The 23921-nt window shown below is 47.6% G+C and overlaps 3 protein-coding genes across 3 annotated transcripts in view; 1 reads left to right on the top strand and 2 right to left on the bottom strand.

Moving 5' to 3' along the window:
• LOC142906832 (uncharacterized) overlaps window positions 1-5727 on the bottom strand; it is an 88384-nt gene extending 82657 nt beyond the window's left edge. Inside the window, exon 1 of the mRNA XM_076055447.1 lies at window positions 5660-5727. The gene's annotated coding sequence lies outside the window, so the exon portion shown is untranslated. The remainder of the gene's footprint in view (window positions 1-5659) is intronic.
• Window positions 1-23921, top strand: part of LOC116957256 (uncharacterized) — a 631244-nt gene that overhangs the window by 434076 nt on the left and 173247 nt on the right. The window lies entirely within an intron of this gene.
• On the bottom strand, window positions 1081-22315 carry LOC142906890 (uncharacterized). Its single transcript, XM_076055611.1, has 4 exons — window positions 22199-22315; window positions 21273-21335; window positions 12985-13945; window positions 1081-3286 (listed from the first exon to the last, which is right to left on the bottom strand). Exons 3-4 carry the CDS (start codon window positions 13908-13910, stop codon window positions 2254-2256), a joined length of 1959 nt encoding a protein of 652 aa, XP_075911726.1. The 5' UTR covers window positions 13911-13945; window positions 21273-21335; window positions 22199-22315; the 3' UTR covers window positions 1081-2253.

Below are 23921 nucleotides of genomic sequence, written 5' to 3'. Positions count from 1 at the left end.
CCCCGTAGCTATCCCTGCTCAGCTGAGCATTGTTTTAATGCGGTGGGCTCACGCGAGATTGATTTCTGTAAAACGAAGGTACTTTGAAAACCCACTGGCTATACTTTTATATAAGTGTTGTGTCCTTATCTAACCACACGTAGACGTCTGGTTGAGGCAACGCGTTTTTTATAACTCTTTTGAACTCGGCTCTACACACTACTGTACCACGAAGGAGTACGGCCCCTTCCACTTGATAGCCTACGCGAGTGACAGCCTCCCTTCTATCGCAGCCTGCACACTCCGGGCTCTGCTACCCACGGGTCCCTTAGCCCGGCGTTAAGGGAAGACTGGACGACCCGTCCCAGCCAGGGTACGGGAGCTCACCTCTGGTCCGCTACAACCCGGCTCTGGCTAGAGCTCGGGGAGGGTCCCAGGGTGTTCGAGCCACCTCGGTCCGCTACAACCCGACTCTAACAAGAGCCTCGGTTGAGGGTCCCCGGGTGCTGGTCCAGTCTTCAGGTCTTCGGATGTCTTCAGGCTTGAGTTGGTGAACACTGCCCGGCCCGTCCAGAGGGCTGGGCTTTTAACCCCAGGTCGGGGTCTCCACTCCCCTCTTGACCCCCCCCCTCCCAGAACCTTTTGGAAGGTCTTATCTTAAGGGGCCTTGGGGACGGGTGGGGGGTCAGGGGTGTTAGTCTCCGGTCACGGGGATGGCGGGGGTTTAACCTTTGGTCGACCTCTACGGACCTCGCTCTCTCTCTCGGCTGCCCCCTGTTGAACTGTGAACGTGGTGGCAGGTCAGCTTACAGCGCCTTGTTGTGGCGCTTACGCACAACTTCGTGACTAACGCTGCACGTTCCGTCGTTTTCATGCAGGGGGAGCTGCAAACCTACGCGCCCCCTGTATGAACGACGGAGGCGCAAGGACAAACGTTCGATCGAGTTGGAATCGATCAGCAGACGGCGGTCTTCTCGCACGGCCAGCTCTGTGTCGCCTCATTTCGATCCCATGATCCCAACCAGGTGAAAGTCCGCATCGAACCGAACCCCCGGCAAGGCCATCTACTTAACGACGAGAGAAAATTCACACCAAATATCGTTTTCAATGAATAAGCTTTTAATTAAGAAATACAATTATCTAATTCAAAACATAATACAATTCAAAGTTTCATTTTCAAACTTCAAAACGGAGCATCGGGAGCTTGCGTGGAGGCGTCGTTCGTGTGCAATTTTTTTCGTGACTTTCCTGGCCTAAGGCCGTAAATGGTTGTGAGGGGCGCCGTAGGCGGTCAGGCTTGCTTCAACCCTTCGTTGTGAACATCCAGACGTTAATCAACAAGAACCATTTATCGTCCTAATTCGACAAAAACTACGTCAACACGTAATACAAAATTATAATTCGTGTTGTAGAGAATGTATCTCCTCTACGTGTAACTTTTGAGTGGTATGCCTTGTAACTGATTAATGATCCGAGTGTGCTCCCTATTTCAAAGACAATGAGTTGCTCCAGAGGGAGATGCTTCCTGAAAACACAAAAGTACCCTTTGACCTGTATCACAAGAACAATGAGTCTCACCTGAGTTCTGTACAGGTTACTTCCAAACACACACTTTGTCCTAACATCACTTATTTAATGTTTGACCTTTATAGACAAAATGTTACATGTATGCACACAATCAAACAAGTATTCATTCTAAATTAGAGTCATTTTAACAAAATTGTATTACTGTAGTGAAATATACTGCACCAGGTTAAATCGCATGAACAAGAAGCTATGTAAAAAATACGCTTAACAGTGTATGTACAACATACTATTGCACAATTCAAAACGAGTAGGCCATTGCATGCTGGCGTCTGGGTCAAAATTGATCAAATTCTAAACATTACCTACAAACTCCACAACTGAGATGCCACATCAACAATCGCTCCCTACTGACAGGCTCTTGTCCACATGCAGGCCGGTGCAGGGCCACACAGGGGCAGCTGCTACTTGGGGGTGCTCTTCCGAGTGTTTCAAACGAGATACGATACAAAACTCCAAATTGCCAGAGGCGATTAAGCAAGCACCATATAAATGGAATTAATAGAACATAGTGAATGCTTGGGAGCTTATTGGTTCTCGCTCCTGGTTAGAGATCTACCCAACCCACAGGTTCACAAAGACTGGCCGCTCTTACCCTGCAGGTTGAACCTAGGAATTGTGTTCAACTTCATTCTTATCATTAAAGGCCTGTGCCAAAGGTGCATCCATTGGAGCGACATCGTCTCAAGCTTACACATCTACCGGGTCTCCATTTGACTTTGTATTGTCTCGGAGGAAGTCCACCCACACCTCCACTTCCACAAACTGCTGGGAGTTGCCTCGCTCTGCCTCACAGTCAGAATTCTCCTCCCGCTTCACGTTGCCTCCATTGATGTGAAGGTCCGACTTTGGAGTTGAATCTTCATCTTCACATTTTACCTTCACTCCTTCGCTCTTCACCATCACTTCACATTTTACCTTCACTTCTTCGCTCTTCACCATCACTTCTTCACATTTCACCTTCACCTCTTCATATTTCACCTCGATACCTTTAAAAGTGTCCAAGCTGGGATTTTCTTCCGTATCTTGTTTCATCAAGGATGGGCTCATTGCGGTACTTTGACTTTCACAAGCTGATTTCAGACTCCTCTCCTTGTGGATCTTCTGATGCGTGTGTGTTCTCTGGTGTACATGAAGATTTGATGACTTTGCAAACGCCTTCCCACACACACTGCACTTGAAGGGTTTCTCTCCCGTGTGTGTTCTCTGGTGTTCTACAAGAGTAGATGAACGTGCAAACGCCTTCCCACACACACTGCGCTTGAAGGGTTTCTCTCCCGTGTGTGTTCTCTGGTGTGTTACAAGAGGAGATGAATTTGAAAACGCCTTCCCACACACACTGCACTTGAAGGGTTTATCTCCTGTGTGAGTTCTCTGGTGTGTTACAAGAGTAGATGAATCTGAAAACGCCTTCCCACACACACTGCACTTGAAGGGTTTATCTCCTGTGTGAGTTCTCTGGTGTGTTACAAGAGTAGATGAATCTGAAAACACCTTCCCACACACACTGCACTTGAAGGGTTTATCTCCTGTGTGTGTTCTCTGGTGTGTTACAAGAGTAGATGAACGTGCAAACGCCTTCCCACACACACTGCACTTGAAGTGTTTCTCTCCCGTGTGTCTTCTCTCGTGTGGTACAAGAGCAGATGAATCTGCAAACGCCTTCCCACACACACTGCACTTGAAGGGTTTCTCTCCTGTGTGTGTTCTCTGGTGTGGTACACGATCAGATGAAACAACAACCACCACCACAACCAACACCACAATAACCACAACAACCACCACAATAACCACAACCACCACCACAACAACTACCACCACAATAACCACAACAACCACCACCACAACAACCACCACAACAACCACAACCACCACCACAACAACCACCACAACCACCACCACAATAACCACCACCAGAACCACCACCACAACAACCACCACCACAACCACCACCACAACAACCACCACCACAACAACCACAACCACCACAACCACCACCAAAACCACAACCACCACAACAACCACCACAACCACCACCACCAAAACCACAACCACCACCACAACAACCACCACAACAACCACCACCACAACCACCACCACCAAAACCACAACAACCACCACAACAACCACCACAACAACAACCACCACAACAACCACCACAACAACCACCACAACCACAAACACCACCACAACCACCACCAATAGAACAACCACCACAACCACCACCACTGCAACAACCACCACAACAACCACAACCACCACCACAACAACAACCATCACCATAACCACCACTGCAACAACCACCATAACAACCACAACCACCATAACAACCACAACCACCACAACAACCACCACCACAACAACCACTACCACAACAACCACCACAACCACCACAACAACCACCACCACAATAACCACAACAACCACCACAACAACCACCACCACAACAACCACAACCACCACCACAACAAACACCACAACCACCAAAACCACAACAACCACCACCACAATAACCACAACAACCACCACCACAACCACCACAAAAACCACCACCACAACAACCACCACAACCACTACCTCAACCACCACAACAACCACCACCACAACAACCACAACAACCACTACAAACACCACCACAACCACAAACACCACCACAACAACCACAACAACCACCACCACAACCACAACAACCACCACAACAACCACCACAATAACCACAACAACCACCACCACCACAACAACCACCACCAAAACCACAACAACCACCACAACCACCACCACCACAACAACCACCACCACAACCACCACCAATAGAACAACCACCACAACCACCACCACTGCAACAACCACAACAACCACCACCACCACAACCACCACCAAAACCACAACAACCACCACAACCACCACCACAACAAAAACCACAACCACCACCACAACAACCACCACAACAAGTAAAACAACTACCACCACAACAACCACCACAACAACAACAACCACCACAACCACCACCACCAAAACCACAACCACCACCACAACCACCACCACCACAACCACCACCACAACAACCACCACCATAACAACAACCACAACAACCACCACCACAACCACCACCACCACAACCACCACCACAACCACCACCACAACCACAACAACCACCACAACAAGTAAAACAAAGTGACAAAGTGGCGAGCCGAGTGAAGACAAATTAAACTTAAGCGAGAGAATTGAAGCAAACGCGGTCAGGCGAGGGCAGGAGGCAAGGCCCCACGTGGCTAGGCCTCGTGCTGTAAAGTTCCAACCTGGACATCGCTTCCATACTCGCTGCTACTCAATTGACATCCCTACGAGAGAGAGCGAGGCTCTACCTCGGTAAACGACAACCACCACCACAACAACAACCACCACCACCACAACCGCCACCACAACAACCACCACAACCACCACCACAACCACCACCACCACAACAACCACCAATAGAACAACCACCACAACCACCACCACTGCAACAACCACCACCACAAAAACCACCACAACAACCACCACCACAACAACCACTACCACCACAACAACCACCACAATAACCACCACAACCACCACCACAACAACCACCACAACCACCACCAACAAAACCACAACAACCACCACCACAACAACCACCACCACAACAACCACCACCACAACCACCACCACAACCACCACCACCAAAACCACAACAACCACCACAACAACCACCACAACAACCACCACCACCAAAACCACCACCACAACAACCACCACCACAACAACAACCACCACAACAACCACAACAAGTAAAACAAAGTGACAAAGTGGCGAGCCGAGTGAAGACAAATTAAACTTAAGCGAGAGAATTGAAGCAAACGCGATCAGGTGAGGGCAGGAGGCAAGGCCCCGCGTGGCTAGGCCCCGTGCTGTAAAGTTCCAACCTGGACATCGCTTCCATGCTCGCTGCTACTCAATTGACATCCCTACGAGAGAGAGCGAGGCTCTACCTCGGTAAACAACCACCACCACAACCACCACCACCACAACCACCACAACAACAACCACCACCACAACCGCGATGAGAATTTCTCACCTCGGATTTCAGTGCACGGCGGAGCAGCAGCTTCCTGTTATTTCGTGACGTCGTACAGCAGCAGGAGTTGACATGACGTCACTTGCGGGGTACAAAACACTCCCCTCCCACAATGAGCGGCTCTGTAACTTAAATAAATTATGTTAATGAGCCTGGCCCATACGTTAAGGGATGGGCGTGGGTGCCGATCTCGTCGCAATAATCTCGCGACGGCTTTCATGAATATATTATGTTAATGAGCCGCCAGTCCCTTGGAGTAGCTTTGTCCAAATAAGGATTCTACTTGAACAGATAAGGGAAGTGACCCAGGCAGAGGTGACGCCACGCTCAAGGGCGCGGTGGACGGGGTGGGGTGAATACCTTGGTGACATGACGTCACTAGCGAGGTACACCTCCCCCTGGCGTTTCACGCCGATGAGGTAATGCTGAGTGGTGACGTCACAGAGCGGGGTTTGAGTTTAAGTTGATTTAAATTAATTTTCCATTGCTCCCTCCCTTGATAAGAGACCCCTTGGATGTGTGAGCTCAGCAACAACTGTGTGTGTTTGTACACTGTGTGTGCGTACGCACACAGTTGTTGCACACACAGTGTGTGCGTGTACGCGTACACACTGTGTACACAGTTTGTGTGTGTGTACACACACACACAGTGTGTGTGTACACACTGTGTGTGTGTGGGGGCCAAGCCTCCACGCAGATTGAGGCGAGCCTAGTGGAGGTGCATTCTATTTTGACTTTAAACTTTTGTGACTGCAGGAATTAATATTCTTGGTTCTTTCGGTAAAGTCAGGTAGATTAAAAAACATGTTTCATTAAAGAAAAAACTTAAATGAAATGACAATTTAAATAATAAAAATAAACACATTTTTTCTTTATTATTATTTTCTATTTACATGACTTTAATCAGAAAGGGTTTAAATCAGAAAGGGTTTTATTCGCCATGAAAGTTCGCACAGACAAGGAATTTACATTCAACATATAGGAATCTTAAATCTTAAATAAGTGGTATATGTCTAACTATACTAAAGGTACAAAGTCTAACTAACACTAAGGGGCTAAAGTATGTAAAATGTTGAATAAATTTTGAATATAAAGTAGTGATAAGATACAATATAAAAATACAAAAAATTCAAATAGGGTAACATAGTGTAAATATGGCAAGGTGTCATTTTGTAGATAAAATGTTCAAGTCAGTGTAAGCCCTTGGCCTTGTTGAAGAGGCCAGCAGCGGATGGGAAGAAACTGTTTTTGTGGCGTGTGGTTTTGGTCCTGATGGACCGCAGCCTTCTGTCGGAGTTGAGTAGCTGGAACAGAGAAGTGTCCAGGGTGGGAGGAATCGGCCACAAATCTTCCTCGCTCGCCTCATGCTCCTCGAGGTGTGCAGGTCCTCGAGGGTTGGTAGATTGTGTGGTGCCACCGCAGCGGAGCAGCTCGATCGGCGCTACCCCCTCCACGTGCCCCCCCCACACCCACCCCATGAATGCACGCCCCACTAAACACTCGCATGCACCCCCGTAGGGTCTCGAGGAGGGATCACCTGGTACGATGGGTTTTCACCCGAGAACTCCACTAGCAGGGACGTTCCACGGTTTCCCCGGACCAGGAAATTGGCTGAGCCCCCCAGACCGGATTACATGGTGGCCCTCCCAAAAAGGGGGCGTAGAGCTTTACAGGCCGGCCGCGATGAAGCATTCACAACACGCAGGGGATGGGAACTTCAGCCAGCACCCAGCGGCAGGGTAAACAGTGGGGTGGGAAGGGAAAGCCCCCAGGCAGATAAGAGTTTACTTAAGTGGGAGGGGGCAAGGGGATTATCGATGAGCCACCGGCGAAGAATGCAGGCACAGAGACAATGGGAAGGAGGGGGGGGGGATGACGCGACCCCCCCCCCCCACAACGGCCAGAGCGCTCAAAATGGCCGCAAGAGGATTCGATTGAATGCTCAGGATGACATCATATGACCCGGGGGTTAACGGGCGTTGGGGACATAAGGGGGGCAGGAGGGAGAATTGGGTCAGAGTCCTTCTGGAGCGATGGGAGTGTGGATGATACGCTGCAGTCTGCTCTTGTCCTTGGCAGTGGCAGCAGCGGTTATGGAGGAGGTGAGGATGGATTCAATGATCGCTGTATAGAAGTGCACCATTATTGTCTTAGGCAGGTTGAATTTCTTCAGCTGCCGTAGGAAGTACATCCTCTGTTGAGCTCTCTTGGTGAGGGGGCTGATGTTCAGTTCCCACTTGAGGTCTCGGGAGAGAATAGTGCCCAGGAAGCGGAAGGACTCCACAGGTTTGACTGGGGAGTCGTACAGGGTAATGGGGGTGAGTGGGGCTGTATTCTTCCTGAAGTCCACAACCATCTCAACTGTATTTTTGGTTCTTTCGGTAAAGTCACCACGAAGATAGGGAAAAAATAAAATAATAAAAATATAAAACAATAAAATTGTCACGACGTTTCGACTGCAACACAAGCAATCATCATCAGGTGTGAAAACCACAGCAAGAAAATTTGAAAAAAGTCGCGGTTTTCATTGTTTCCCTTCTACGTGGTGAATTTACCGAAAGAACCAAGAATATGAATTGTTGGGGTGGCTGCCCCCCGTCTCCCCATTCTCCCGTGACCCCCCACTCGTCTCTTCTCCCCCCCTCGCTGCTGCCCCTCGTGGCATGATTTAAATGGCTGTACTAACCACCTTGCGAATACGCCGCGGTGCCCCTCTCGTCCACGCTAACCACGAGCTGCAGGTGAAAACTCAGGGGCAGGTGACCCCCCCACGAGACCCTACGTGAGTGCGTGTGTGCGTTCACGTGGAGGGTGGTGGGGGAAGCCCTGCGACGGCAGCCTGGTGGCTTCTCTGCCGCAGCACCCCCGTTGCAGGCACGGCTCCCACGGAGCGACTTCGCTGTCGTGGCACCACAGTTCCAACGACTGCAAGAAGCCCATCTCAAGCTCAAGCCGCGTAAGTGTCATATTGCGCAGTGCGAGGTTGGGTACCTAAGACACCGCGTCAGCGAGGCAGGGGTGCGCACCGACCAGGAGAAGGTACGCGCCGTAGTGGAATGGCCAAGACTGAGGAACCTGACGGAGATCAGGTCGTTTTTGGGGCTAGCCACTTATTGTCGTCGATTTGTGAAGGGATTCGGCGAGATTGCACGCCCCCTCACCAAACTCAGTTCCCCTAAGAACCCCTATCAGTGGACGGAGGACCACCTCGCCCATACCTCCCACCCTGGCTTTCCCTTACTTTTCCACCGATTTTATTTTGGACACTGACGCCTGCAGCAGTGGGCTGGGCGCGGTGTTGTCATAGGTGCAGGATGGGATAGAGCGGGTCATCGCATACGCTAGCCGGACCCTGAGCGGGGCCGAGCTGAATTATTGCGTGACCCGTCAGGAACTGTATGCCGTGATTTTCACGTGTAAGCAGTTCCGGCCGTATCTGTACGGCAGGAAATGTCGCGTGCGAACTGACCATTATGCTCTGCAGTTCCTCCTCACATTCAAGGAACCGTGGGGGGAAGATGGCCCGGTGGCTGATGCAGCTGCAGGAGTATAACCTGCAGATCGAGTACAGGGCAGGGCGGACGCACGCAAATGCGGACGCCTTGTCAAGGCGACCCGCGGTGTGCGCCGTGACGAGGGCGGAGGAGGCCTGCCCGTACTTCACGGGGGGACGCTGCCGACAGGCAACGGCCCCCATGGAGCGCCCTGAGACTAACCCCCCTCCGCTGAGAGAAAGTGCCGTGTGTGCCACGGAGATCCCTGCAGAAGGAGCCAGGGACCCAGTGGACCGCCCGGCGGGCACGGGGCCCACATCCCGGGGCCCGACGGGCCGCTCCGCCTCACCCGGTCAGATCCAAGAGGACGTCGGCTGTGCGTTCCCGGGCCTGGATCATGAGCAGCTGAGACAGGCCCAGTGGCGGGACCCGGACCTGGCGGCGGTGGAGGCAGCCCTGCGGGAGGAAAAGGTCGCCCTGCAGGGGCCCTGGAATGGTTTGTATGCCCGGTTGCGTGTAGAGAACGGAGTGGTGCGGGAACTAACCGAAGCCGGGCAGCTGGGGTGCATCTGTGTTCCCGCCCAGGTGCGGCCCCAGCTGCTACGGTTGGTGCATGATCACCCGCTAGCGGGCCATGATGGGGAACGGCGCACTCGGGAGACCCTGCGTGGCCAGTATCTCTAGCCCAAACTGGCACAAGATGTGGCCACCTGGGTACAGGGCTGCCGCGCTTGTCAGCAGTGTGGGCAGAAACCTGTGCAGTATCAGGTGTCCCTGAGTCCGATCCGTGTCAGACGGGTGAACCAGCTAGTTGGGATCGACCTACAGGGGCCATTCCCACGATTACACCGAGGCAACCGGTATATCCTCGTGGCGGTGGAGTATTTCACGCGCTACCCAGTGGCGGTGGTCATCCCAGATAAAACGGCCCTTGTGGTCACCAGAGCATTTGTGGAACAATACGTACTTAAACATGGGATCCCTGAACGAGTCATTACTGACCAGGGTAGTGAGTTCGAGGCAGAGCTATTTCAGGCGCTGTGCCGGGAGTTTGGAATCCAGAAGGACCAAACTACGGCATACCACCCCCAGGTGAATGGGATGGTGGAGCGTACAAACCAGACCTTAGACGGGAAGCTCAAACGTATGGCAGCCGCCAATCAACAGGATTGGGACGAACACCTCCCCTATGCCCCTTTTGCCTACGCCACCACGGTACACACATCTATGGGACAGACCCCGTTCCTAATGATGTTTGGTCGTAAGTCTCGCCTACCAGCAGATCTGTTGTTCGGCGTTCCCCCGCCGCAACCGGAGGGAGCCAGCCCATGGAGCACCTGATGGGGATCCTGGGAGGGGCCCGTGGCCGGGCCTACCAACAGGCGGAGGCTGCACATCAGCGGCAAGAGCAGGGCGCCCGGCCCCGTGTGGAGCCCCCCTTCTACTCAGCAGGCTCTAAGGTGCGGCTGCACACCCCGCGCGTAGGGGCTGGACAGGTGGGGAAGCTGACCACCTACTGGCGTGGATCCTGGACCATGGTGCGGCAGATCCCCCCCTGGACGGTGCTGATCCAGGGCGGGGAGAGGGGCCGAGAGACAGTGGTCAACGTCCGCAGATTTAAACCATGGAGGGCGGCCCCGGCGAGAGAGACCCCAGCCCTTCGGGTGCCCCAAAACCCCGGTATGTGTGAGTCCGTGTGTGTGTACGTCAATTTGTGTGCGTGGGTCCATGTTGTGTGTAAGTCCATGTGTGTGTCTCTTAGTCGATATGTGTGTAAATCTGTGTGCTTAGGTCCATGTGTGTGAGAGTCTATGTATGTGTGTGAGTCGCTGTATGTCGATTTGTGTGTAACTCCATGTGTGTGTGTCTAAAGTGGATGTCTGTGTGTGTGTGTGTGTAGGTCAATGTGTGTGTATGTCTTTTTCGCCCCGGTAACGCTGGGTGCTTACCGCTAGTACTCTTATATAAGCGCACAACTTCATCTGTGACGAAGGCTGCACTTTCCGTCGTTTTCATGCAGGGGGCGCTGCAAACCTACACACCCCCTGCATAAACGATGGAGGCACAGAGACAGACGGTCGATCGCGTTGAAATCGATCTGCAGACGGCGGTCTTCTCGCACGGCCAGCTCTGTGTCGCCTCATCTCTATCCTGCGATCCGAACCAGGTGAAAGTCCACATCGAACCGAATCCCCGGCAAGGCCATCTACTTAACAAGATAAAATTCACACTAAATATCGTTTTCAATGAATAAGCTTTTAAAGAAGAAATACAATTATCTAATTCAAAACATAATACAAGTCAAAGTTGTTTCATTTTCAAACTTCAAAACGGAGCATCGGGAGCTTGCGTGGAGGCGTCGTTCGTGTGCAATTTTTTCGTGACTTTCCTGGCCCAAGGCCGTAAATGGTTGTGAGGGGCGCCGCAGGTGGTCTGGCTTGCTTCAACCCTTGCTTGTGAACATCCAGACGTTAATCAGCAAGGACCATTTCTCGTCCTAATTCGACAAAATCTACGTCAACACGTAATACAAAAATTTGTGTTGTAGAGAATGTATCTCCTCTACGTGTAACTTTTGAGTGGCATGCCTTGTAACTGATGAATGATCCGAGTGTGCTCTCTATTTCAAAGAGAATGAGTTGCTCCAGAGGGAGATGCTACCTGAAAACGTGAAAATACCCTTTGACCTGTATCACAAGAACAATGAGTCTAACCTGAGTTATCTGTACAGGTTACTTCCAAAACACACACTTTGTCCTAACATCACTTATTCAATGTTTGACCCTTATAGCCAAAATGTTACATGTACGCACACAATCAGACAAGTATTCATTCTAAATTAGAGTCATTTTAACAAAATGTAATTACTGCAGTGAAATATACTGCATCAGATTACATCGTACTAACAGGATGATATTTTTAAAATATGCTTAACAGTGTATGTTCAACATACTATTGCGCCATTCAAAACGAGTAGGCAATTGCATGCTGGCATCTGGGTCAAAATTTATCAAATTCGAAACATTACCTACAAACTCCACAACTGAGATGCCACATCAACCATCGCCCCCTACTGACAGGCTCTTGACCATATGCAGGCCAGTGCAGGGCCATCACCTTGTGCCACACAGGGGCAGCTGCTACTTGGGGGTGCTCTTCGAGTGTTTGAAACGAGATACGACACAAAACTCCTTATTGCCAGAGGCGATTAAGCAAGCACCATATAAATGCAATTGATAACCTAGTGAATGCTTGGGAGCGTATTGGTTCTTGCTCCTGGTTAGAGATCTACGCAACCCACAGGTCCACAAAGACTGGCCGCTCTTACCCTGCAGGTTGAACCAAGGAATTGAGTGTTCAACTTCATTCTTGTCATTAAAGGCCTGTTACAAAGGTGCATCTATTGGAGCGACATCGTCTCTGCCTCACACATCTACTGGGTCTTCATTTGACTTTGTATTGTCTCGGAGGAAGTCCACCCACACCTCCACTTCCACAAACTGCTGGGAGTTGCCTCGCTCTGCCTCAAAGTCAGAATTCTCCTCCTGCTTCATGTTGCCTCCATCGATGTGAAGGTCCCATTTTGGAGTTGAATCTTCATCTTCACATTTTACCTTCACTTCTTCACTCTTCACCATCACTTCTTCACATTTCACCTTCACCTCTTCATATTTCACCTCAATACCTTTAAAAGTGTCCAAGCTGGGCTTTTCTTCCGGTTCTTGTTTCATGAGGGATGGGCTCATTGCGGCACTTTGACTTCCACAAGCTGATTTCAGACTCCACTCCTTGTGGATCTTCTGATGCGTGTGTGTTCTCTGGTGTACATGAAGATTTGATGACTTTGCAAAGGCATTCCCACATACACTACACTTGAAGGGTTTCTCTCCCATGTGTGTTCTCTGGTGTTCTACAAGAGTAGATGAACGTGCAAACGCCTTTCCACACACACTGCACTTGAAGGGTTTCTCTCCCGTGTGTGTTCTCTGGTGTTTTACAAGAGTAGATGAATCTGAAAACGCCTTCCCACACACACTGCACTTTAAGGGTTTATCTCCCGTGTGTGTTCTCTGGTGTTTTACAAGAGTAGATGAACGTGTAAACGCCTTCCCACACACACTGCACTTGAAGGGTTTATCTCCCATGTGTGTTCTCTGGTGTTTTACAAGAGTAGATGAAACTGAAAACGCGTTCCCACACACACTGCACTTGAAGGGTTTCTCTCCTGTGTGTGTTCTCTGATGTGTTACAAGAGTAGATAACTGTGCAAATGCCTTGCCACACACACTGCACTTGAAGGGTTTCTCTCCTGTGTGTGTTCTCTGGTGTGCTTGAAGATGTGTTGAACGTGCAAACGCCTTCCCACACACACTGCACTTGAAGGGTTTCTCTCCTGTGTGTGTTCTCTGATGTGTTACAAGAGTAGATAACTGTGCAAACGCCTTCCCACACACACTGCACTTGAAGGGTTTATCTCCCGTGTGTGTTCTGCGGTGTTTTAAAAGAGTAGATGAATGTGCAAACGCCTTCCCACACACACTGCACTTGAATGGTTTATCTCCCGTGTGTGTTCTCTGGTGTTTTACAAGACCAGATGAATGTGCAAACGCCTTCCCACACACACTGCACTTGAAGGGTTTCTCTCCTGTGTGAGTTCTGTGGTGCCGTGTCAAATGTGCAGGACGATCCGTGCTGTATGCACGCCGGTCGCATTGTTGCCTTTTTGCACCGAGCCGCGCCGAGTGCCTTTGCTCCATCAGACAAATTCTGCAGAGGAAGTGACAGCTGCAGACTGAAAAAAATTATATCCACACCATCTACACGTCAGTATCGATGCACAGAGGAATGCATACACACAGTAACACGTGACTTACATGTCTATACTTATTAATATATTCATGATATAGTGAAAAAGTGTCCCAAATTCATCACATGGGCTGTTATGGCACACAATGGGAGGGAAAATGTTCATAAACATGCCTGGAAGCCCTAGTATCTTCAAAATGAATGTTCACCCAAAACTCCGAGCACACAATTTCGACTGTCTGGCTTCAAAAGGAATATTTATTAAAGCTAAATTCAGCTGACATAGCAAAGGGTGTGGAAAATAATACTATTTGTGTTATGCAGAAATGCATAAATTAATGTTCAATCGCAACTTAGAGGTGTGAAGCCAGGCACAGATGTCCTTGAATGCTGGGATGAACAGTTCCGACTTCAGCTGCACATGTGCTGTGATAACTTCCTGACTCCATTCTTACAAAGAGTTGCAGATAAAAACTTAAATAAACTACTGTTTTGATATAACATCCGTGCTCAATATAGTTAATAGACTTTACTGCTAATACAAACTTGACCCTGTTACACACTCAAGAGGTGAAGCCAGGATTTTCAGGTAGGGGGGGCAACCACTCCAGCAAAATGATAGGAGTTGTTAGTAAGTAAGGAGTTGTTAGTAAGGAGTTGTTAGTAAGTAAGGAGTTCATATTCTTAGTTTTTTCGGTAAAGTCACGTTGAAGAGAAACAACAAAATAATAAAATATATATAAAACAATAAAAAATTCTCACGACGTTTCGACCATACCTCAAACGGTCGTCTTCAGGTGTGTTGGTTCGCATAAATTTATTTTTAAACGGCGCATTTATTTATTTATAAAAAACGTTAGCGCCACGCGCAGCGATTTGGCAGTTTACCCAGGACTAGTCCATCTATATCCTGAAAAGAGGAGGGGGGAGACGAAATTTTTTTATAATGTATGCTGTCTGAAAGCCACTGTAAGCGTGAACAATCAATTAAGACCTGAAATGGTTTATCAAATCTTTCCAATGATTGCTAAGATAGAATCCATCTTCTCGGTTGAAATTGTCTCTGTGCTTGTATATGTGGATAGCCTCATGAACGAATCTCTCATGGAAGCCAGATGGCTTACAAAGAACCTCTGTCTTGGAAAAGTCAATGGCATGTGAGCCTACTGAATTAGAACAATGATCTGCCACGGCCGAGGTGTTGGTCCTACCGTGTTTAAGGTCTGCTTTGTGTTCACGAATGCGGTCCGAGACATGGCGTTTGGTTTCTCCAATGTAACTACTACCACAGGGGCAACTTAGTTTGTAGACACCAGGGTATTGTATGTCCGGAATCACATCTTTTACAGACGGAACCAGATCACGGATTTTATGTAATGTGTTGAAACGGACCTGGATCTTGTGTTTATTCAAGATTTTGGAGATCTTTTTTGTGATCCCAGCAATGTAGGGTAAAGTGATGGTTTTGAAAGGCTCCTCAAGAGGGTTCTTCTTCATGGTTTGAGTGATAGCTTTGCGGATTGTATAGTCGGAGTAACCATTAGCCCTAAGAGCTTGGTGTACGTGCTTGAGTTCACTGCTTATGTGTTCCTGGTCGGATATGCATTGGGCTCTATGATACAGAGTCTTGATGAGAGAATTCTTCTGTGATGGATGGTGGTGGGAATCCGGTTTCAGATAAGCATCCGTATGGGTAGCTTTCCTGTAGACAGAGTGGCTCATTGAACCATCAGGTCTCTTTTTAATTAGGACATCCAAAAAAGGTATCTTGCCATCTATTTCGACTTCCATGGTAAATCTGATGGCTGGGTGTATGGAATTGATGTGGTCGAAGAATTGGTCTAGAGCAGGCCGGCCATGTGGCCAGATGACAAAAGTGTCATCCACGTACCTCTTCCATAAGGTTGGGCGCAGAGTGGCAGTCTGGATGGCGTCAGTCTCAAATTTCTCCATGAAAATGTTAGCTATAACTGGAGAAAGGGGGGAGCCCATTGGGGTGCCCTCAGTTTGTTTGTAGAAAGTTCCATTCCAAGTGAAGTATGTATTGGTTAAACAGTGTCTCACCAGGGGGGGGTACCTCAGTGTTTAGTCCTTGATGAACCAAGTCTTCAATGATTGCAATGGTGTCAGGTACAGGAACCTTGGTGAATAAGGAAACTACATCAAAACTGACAAGCAGGTCGTCTGGGGACAGGGAAATACCCTTGATTGTCGATACCAGGTGAGTAGAATTTTGTACCGCAGAGGTGGTCTTTCCAGTGAAAGGACGCAGGATTTCAGACAAAAAACGAGCTAGTTTGTAGGTGGGGGAGCCGATAGTAGAGACTATGGGACGAAGGGGTGTATCTAATTTATGTATTTTTGGTAAGCCGTATAATCTTGGTGGCCTGGCAGCAGAAGGTTTCAACGAAAACTGTTTAGATTGATCAATTAATGCGGTTGAATCAGAAATTATTTTGTTGGTTTGTGTGACGAGGCTGTTGGTGGGATCTCTTTTTATTTTTGTATAACTACCATCGTCGAGTAATTCTTTAATTTTGTTGTTGTATTCTATTTTATCCATGATGACAGTAGCATTGCCTTTGTCAGCTGAGAGGACTACAATATCATTCCTCTTTTTAAATTTATATAATTCAAAACGCTCATCTTTGCTGAGGTTGCTAGCTGGCATCTTAGCGTTTTTGAGGGTTGCAGCGATTTCAGATCTTGCTACGTCTGCAGCGATGTGATCCAGGCCCCTGAGAGCACCGTCTACTTGGGCAATTATATCATTAACTGGTATGTGTTTAGGTGTGACTGCAAAGTTTAGACCTTTAGCTAAAACGGATTTCAGACCATCGGAAATAGAACTGTTACTGCGATTAATTACGACTTTATTAACGTCTAACTTTTGGATGTGGGGTCCGGTCTTTTGTTGAAGAGGAGGTTAAATTTGGAAATCAGGTTTTCCTTACATTTGGTCGACATAGTAGCAGTTGAAGAGGCAGTCATATTGTCTACATGTTCCCAATCCGATGTGGACATTATTGCCGTCAATGATAAGTGTGATTTGTAGAGTGTCTTGTCTAACTGATCTAGTTCTGTGCGTATAAGTCTGATTTTTTCTGAGATAAGAGCTAAGCTAGTTTGGAAAATAATTCGTTTCGCATTAGAAGAAGTTACAGCAGCAGAGGTCAGTGTAAATGCGATTGGTATTACCCCAGAGTCGCGGCATCTCTTCAGGAAGGTGAGAGACTCGATCAGCTGAGCTTTCTTATCCCGGAGTTTGTTGAAGGATCTTAAAGTTATGTGAAAACCCTCCCCGTAGAGGCGATTAAATTTTGATTTAAAGCTTTCGTGACTACAGTAATTCATATTCTTAGTTTTGGGTAATACCAATCGCATTTACACTGACCTCTGCTGCTGTAACTTCTTCTAATGCGAAACGAATTATTTTCCAAACTAGCTTAGCTCTTATCTCAGAAAAAATCAGACTTATACGCACAGAACTAGATCAGTTAGACAAGACACTCTACAAATCACACTTATCATTGACGGCAATAATGTCCACATCGGATTGGGAACATGTAGACAATATGACTGCCTCTTCAGCTGCTACTATGTCGACCAAATGTAAGGAAAACCTGATTTCCAAATTTAACCTCCTCTTCAATAAAAGACCGGACCCACACACCAAAAAGTTAGACGTTAATAAAGTCGTAATCAATCGCAGTAACAGTTCTATTTCCGATGGTCTGAAATCCGTTTTAGCTAAAGGTCTAAACTTTGCAGTCACACCTAAACACATACCAGTTAATGATATAATTGCCCAAGTAGACGGTGCTCTCAGGGGCCTGGGTCACATCGCTGCAGACGTAGCAAGATCTGAAATCGCTGCAACCCTCAAAAACGCTAAGATGCCAGCTAGCAACCTCAGCAAAGATGAGCGTTTTGAATTATATAAATTAAAAAAGAGGAATGTTATTGTAGTCCTCTCAGCTGACAAAGGCAATGCTACTGTCATCATGGATAAAATAGAATACAACAACAAAATTAAAGAATTACTCGACGATGGTAGTTATACAAAAATAAAAAGAGATCCCACCAACAGCCTCGTCACACAAACCAACAAAATAATTTCTGATTCAACCGCATTAATTGATCAATCTAAACAGTTTTCGTTGAAACCTTCTGCTGCCAGGCCACCAAGATTATACGGCTTACCAAAAATACATAAAGTAGATACACCCCTTCGTCCCATAGTCTCTACTATCGGCTCCCCCACCTACAAACTAGCTCGTTTTTTGTCTGAAATCCTGCGTCCTTTCACTGGAAAGACCACCTCTGCGGTACAAAATTCTACTCACCTGGTATCGACAATTAAGGGTATTTCCCTGTCCCCAGACGACCTGCTTGTCAGTTTTGATGTAGTTTCCTTATTCACCAAGGTTCCTGTACCTGACACCATTGCAATCATTGAAGACTTGGTTCATCAAGGACTAAACACTGAGGTACCCCCCCTGGTGAGACACTGTTTAACCAATACATACTTCACTTGGAATGGAACTTTCTACAAACCGAGGGCACCCCAATGGGCTCCCCCCTTTCTCCAGTTATAGCTAACATTTTCATGGAGAAATTTGAGACTGACGCCATCCAGACTGCCACTCTGCGCCCAACCTTATGGAAGAGGTACGTGGATGACACTTTTGTCATCTGGCCACATGGCCGGCCTGCTCTAGACCAATTATTCGACCACATCAATTCCATACACCCAGCCATCAGATTTACCATGGAAGTCGAAATAGATGGCAAGATACCTTTTTTGGATGTCCTAATTAAAAAGAGACCTGATGGTTCAATGAGCCACTCTGTCTACAGGAAAGCTACCCATACGGATGCTTATCTGAAACCGGATTCCCACCACCATCCATCACAGAAGAATTCTCTCATCAAGACTCTGTATCATAGAGCCCAATGCATATCCGACCAGGAACACATAAGCAGTGAACTCAAGCACGTACACCAAGCTCTTAGGGCTAATGGTTACTCCGACTATACAATCCGCAAAGCTATCACTCAAACCATGAAGAAGAACCCTCTTGAGGAGCCTTTCAAAACCATCACTTTACCCTACATTGCTGGGATCACAAAAAAGATCTCCAAAATCTTGAATAAACACAAGATCCAGGTCCGTTTCAACACATTACATAAAATCCGTGATCTGGTTCCGTCTGTAAAAGATGTGATTCCGGACATACAATACCCTGGTGTCTACAAACTAAGTTGCCCCTGTGGTAGTAGTTACATTGGAGAAACCAAACGCCATGTCTCGGACCGCATTCGTGAACACAAAGCAGACCTTAAACACGGTAGGACCAACACCTCGGCCGTGGCAGATCATTGTTCTAATTCAGTAGGCTCACATGCCATTGACTTTTCCAAGACAGAGGTTCTTTGTAAGCCATCAGGCTTCCATGAGAGATTCGTTCATGAGGCTATCCACATATACAAGCACAGCACAATTATTATGAAACTGCCAAATCGCTGCGCGTGGCGCTAACGTTTTTTTTATAAATAAATTAATGCGCCGTTTAAAAATAAATTTACGCGAACCAACACACCTGAAGACGACCGTTTGAGTTATGGTCGAAACGTCGTGAGAATTTTGTTATTGTTTGATATATATTTTATTATTTTGTTGTTTCTCTTCAACGTGACTTTACCGAAAAAACTAAGAATATGAATTACTGCAGTCACGAAAGCTTTAAATCAAAAGTAAGGAGTTGTTAGTAAGTAAGGAGTTGCTAGTAAGTAAGGAGTTGTTAGTAAGGCATTGTTAGTAAGGAGTTGTTATTAAGGAGTTGTTAGTAAGGAGTTGTTAGTAAGGCATTGTTGGTAAGGAGTTGTTCGTAAGTAAGGAGTTGTTAGTAAGGCATTGTTATTAAGGTGTTTTTAGTAAGTATGGACTTGTCCCTTGCTTTTTATTCGACGCGTGTGTTAGGCATCGTGCTCGCTGAAGGTGTTTGCCTTCAGGGAAGTCGTGTACTGTATACGCAACTGCGCACAATTATGCGAGTCGCTTGTAACTGCTTTGCCATTAATTATTGCCAATTATGGAATCGGACTGTTGTCCTCTCATAGAGTCCCTGGCACGTAATAATATGCCACACGGTGGCAGTGGGGGTCGCAAAATGCTGATTTATCTATATATAAGGGAAATGTGTGGATACGTGTGTCTGTTTGAAATGTTTAGAATACTTCCCAACATGCTACACACTTGAAATTTGGCATGTGGGTAGGTTCCATACTGTACACAATGAAAAAAAAGTATAAAAATTTACTTTTGTATTTTGTATGACCATGAAGTTTGTGGCGTTAACCCGCAACACACCTGAGATAAGCGCTCTGCAATGCTTAGAGCTGTTAACAGCGTGCCAGGAGATTTTAGGTGGCGCTTTGCTCCTGGCCGATGAAGCCATTGGTTTCTCGGAGTTTCAATACATATCCGCGCGAAGAACGGGTACAACAGCTATATTAAATATGAAGCAGAACATTACATCTGTTCGTTTGCGTGAAGCAGCAAAACCTCTCCAACGCTGAGCTCTGGCGTCATGAAATTTTCACAGCTTATGCTGTGTGGAATTTCTAATTGAACACGACTATTTTAAGCTCGCCACATCATTCCCTTCCGGAGTGGCCAAAATCGAACTTGCGTAGAAGTGGGAAAAGGTTGAATTTCCTTGAGTGAAACATCCGATTTAGGTAACTTGATTTGTTTGAGCTATTTTCTTTCTTGCAAGCATCAACATTTCAGTGAAAGATGAGGGAATATGAAATTTATCCAAGACAAGAATCCAATTCCCAGGCGAAGCTGGGTAGTGAAGCTAGTTACTAATAAACCCCAATGATCCGATCGAAATTCGGACCGTTGGGGGGGCATGTGCCATCCCAACCCCACTGGCTCCACCACTGTCACACACTGGCATGGTTCACAGGTGGTGGTGTGTCCAGACCCACGCCTGGCCACCTTCACCTGCTCAGAATTAATGCTTCCTCACTCCACCAAGTAGAGTGAACACCGCCACGCGTCTAGAGTGAACACCGCCGCGCGCCCAGAGTGAACACCACCGCGCGTCTAGTGTGAACACCGCCACGCGCCCAGAGTGAACACCGTCACGCGCCCAGAGTGAACACCACAAGGCACCCAGAGTGAACACCACCACGCGTCGAGTGAACACCGCCGCGGGCCCAGAGTGAACACCGCCGCGGGCCCAGAGTGAACACCGCCACGCGTCTAGAGTGAACACCGCCACGCTGTTGATGAGCCTCACCTTGTGTTGTGGGCAGGTCGCTTTTGAAAACAAAAGCGGTAAAGCAGCTCAAGCGGGCTTGGCCTGGTAAAAAATAATGAAATTAAAACTGCGTGAATATTTAAAAATAAAACAAAGTGACAAAGTGGCGAGCCGAGTGAAGACAAATTAAACTTAAGTGAGAGAATTGAAGCAAACGCGTTCAGGCGAGGGCAGGAGGCAACGCCCCGCGTGGCTAGGCCCCGCGCTGTAAAGTTCCAACCTGGACATCGCTTCCATGCTCCCTGCTACTCAATTGACATCCATACGAGAGTGTGAGCGAGACTCTACCCCGGTAAACAACAACCACCACCACCACCACAACCACCACAACCACCACACCACCACCACAAACACCACCACACCCATCACCACAACCACCACCACAACCACCACAACAACCACTACCACAACCACCACTACAACCACCCACCCACCACCACCACCACCACCACAAGCACCACCACCACCACATCCACCACCACAACAACCATCACAACAACCAACAAACAACCAACACAACAACCACCACAACCACCACTACAACCACCACAACAACCACCACAACAACCACCACCATAACAACAACCACCACCACCACAACAACCACCACCACAACAACCACAACAACTACCACCACAACAACCACAAGCACCACCACGACCACCACAACCACCACCACTACAACAACCACCACAAACACCACCACAACAACCACCCCCACAACAACCACCACCACCACAACAACCACCACAACAACCACCACAACAACCACCACCACAACAACCACCACAACAACCACCACAACAACCACAACCACCACCACAACCACCACCACAACAACCACCACAACAACAACCACCACAACCACCACCACAACCATCACAACCGCGATGAGAATTTCTCACCTCAGATTTCAGTGCACGGCGGAGCAGCAGCTTCCTGTTATCTCGTGACGTCATGCGGCAGCAGGAGGTGACATGACGTCACTTGAACAGAAAACAGCAGCGACCCAGGCAGAGATGACGTCACGCTCAAGGGAGCCTTGGACAGGGTGGGGTGAATACCTTAGTGACATGACGTCACTACCGAGGTACACCTCCCCCTGGCGTTTCACGCCGATGAGGTAATGCTGAGTCGTGACGTCACAGAGCGGGGTTGGAGTTTAAGTTTAGATTCATTTTCCATTGCTCCCTCACTTGATCAGAGGCCCCTTGGGTGTGTGAGCTCAGCAACAACGTGGACATTATTGTGTGCACACTGTGTGTTTGTACACTGTGTGTGTGTACACTGTGTGTGTGTACACTGTGTGTGTGTACACTGTGTGTTTGTACACTGTGTGTGTGTGTACACTGTGTGTGTGTGTACACTTTGTGTGTGTACACTGTGTGTGTGTGCGCACACTGTGTGTGTGTGCGCACACTGTGTGTGTGTGTGCGCACACTGTGTGTACACTGTGTGTGTGCACACTGTGTGTACACTGTGTGTGCACTGTGTGTACACTGTGTGTGTGTGTGTGTACACACACACACACACAGTGTGTGTGTCTGTACACTGTGTGTACACATTGTGTATGTGTACACTGTGTGTGTACACTGTGTGTACACTGTGTACACTGTGTGTGTACACTGTGTGTGTGTACACTATGTGTACACTGTATGTGTGTGCACTGTATGTGTGTGTACACTGTGTGTGTACACACGGTGTGTGTGTACACTGTGTACACACTGTGTGTACACTGTGTGTGTACACACTATGTGTACACGGTGTGCGTGTGTACACTGTGTGTGTGTACACTGTGTGTGTACACTGTGTGTGTGTAGACAGTGTGTGTGTACACTGTGTGTGTACACTGTGTGTACACTGTGTGTACACTGTGTGTGTACACTGTGTACACTGTGTGTGTGTACACTGTGTGTGTGCACACTGTGTGTTTGAAAACTGTGTGTGTACACTGTGTGTACACTGTGTGTGTGTGTACACTGTGTGTGTACACTGTGTGTGTGTACACTTTGTGTGTGTGAGGGGGGGCCAAGCCTCCACGCAGATTGAGGCGAGCCGAGTGGTGGCGCTTTCTATTTTGACTTAAAACTTTCGTGACTGCAGGAATTAATATTCTTGCTTCTTTCGTTAAAGTCTGGTAAATTAAAAAAACATGTTACTCAAAAGAAAATAATGAAATGAAATGGCAATTTAAATAATAAAATTAACCACATTTTTTCTTTATTTTTGGTTTCTATTTACATGACTTTAATCAGAAAGGGTTTTAATCAGAAAAGATTTCATTCGCCATGAAAGTTCGCACGAAGAATTTACATTCAACATATAGGAATCTTAAATCTTACATAAGTGGTATACAATTCTAACTATACTAAAAGTAAAAAGTCAAACCAACACTAATGGGCTAAAAGTATGTAAAATATTGAATAAATATTTAATATAAAGTAGCTGTAAGATACAATCTAAAAATAAAAAAATACAAATATGGTAACATAGTGTAAGTATGGCAAGGTGTCATTTTTTAGATAAAATGTTAAAGTCAGTGTAAGCCCTTGGCCTTGTGGAAGAGGCCAGCAGCGGATGGGAAGAAACTGTTTTTTGTGGCGTGAGGTTTTGGTCCCGATGGACCGC

This window comes from Petromyzon marinus, chromosome 71, assembly GCF_048934315.1.
Source record: "Petromyzon marinus isolate PM22_M1 ecotype Great Lakes invasive population chromosome 71, UKy_Petmar_22M1.pri1.0, whole genome shotgun sequence".
Taxonomy (NCBI): domain Eukaryota; kingdom Metazoa; phylum Chordata; class Hyperoartia; order Petromyzontiformes; family Petromyzontidae; genus Petromyzon; species Petromyzon marinus.
This window is presented reverse-complemented; position numbering and strand designations above follow the sequence as displayed.

Coding starts and splice junctions, on each gene's coding strand:
- LOC142906890 (XM_076055611.1), bottom strand. CDS start 13,910: ATGGAGCAAAGGCACTCGGCGCGGCTCGGTGCAAAAAGGCAACAATGC. Junction 3,287..12,984: donor TTTGCAAAGTCATCAAATCT/TCATGTACACCA, acceptor TTCATCTGATCG/TGTACCACACCAGAGAACAC.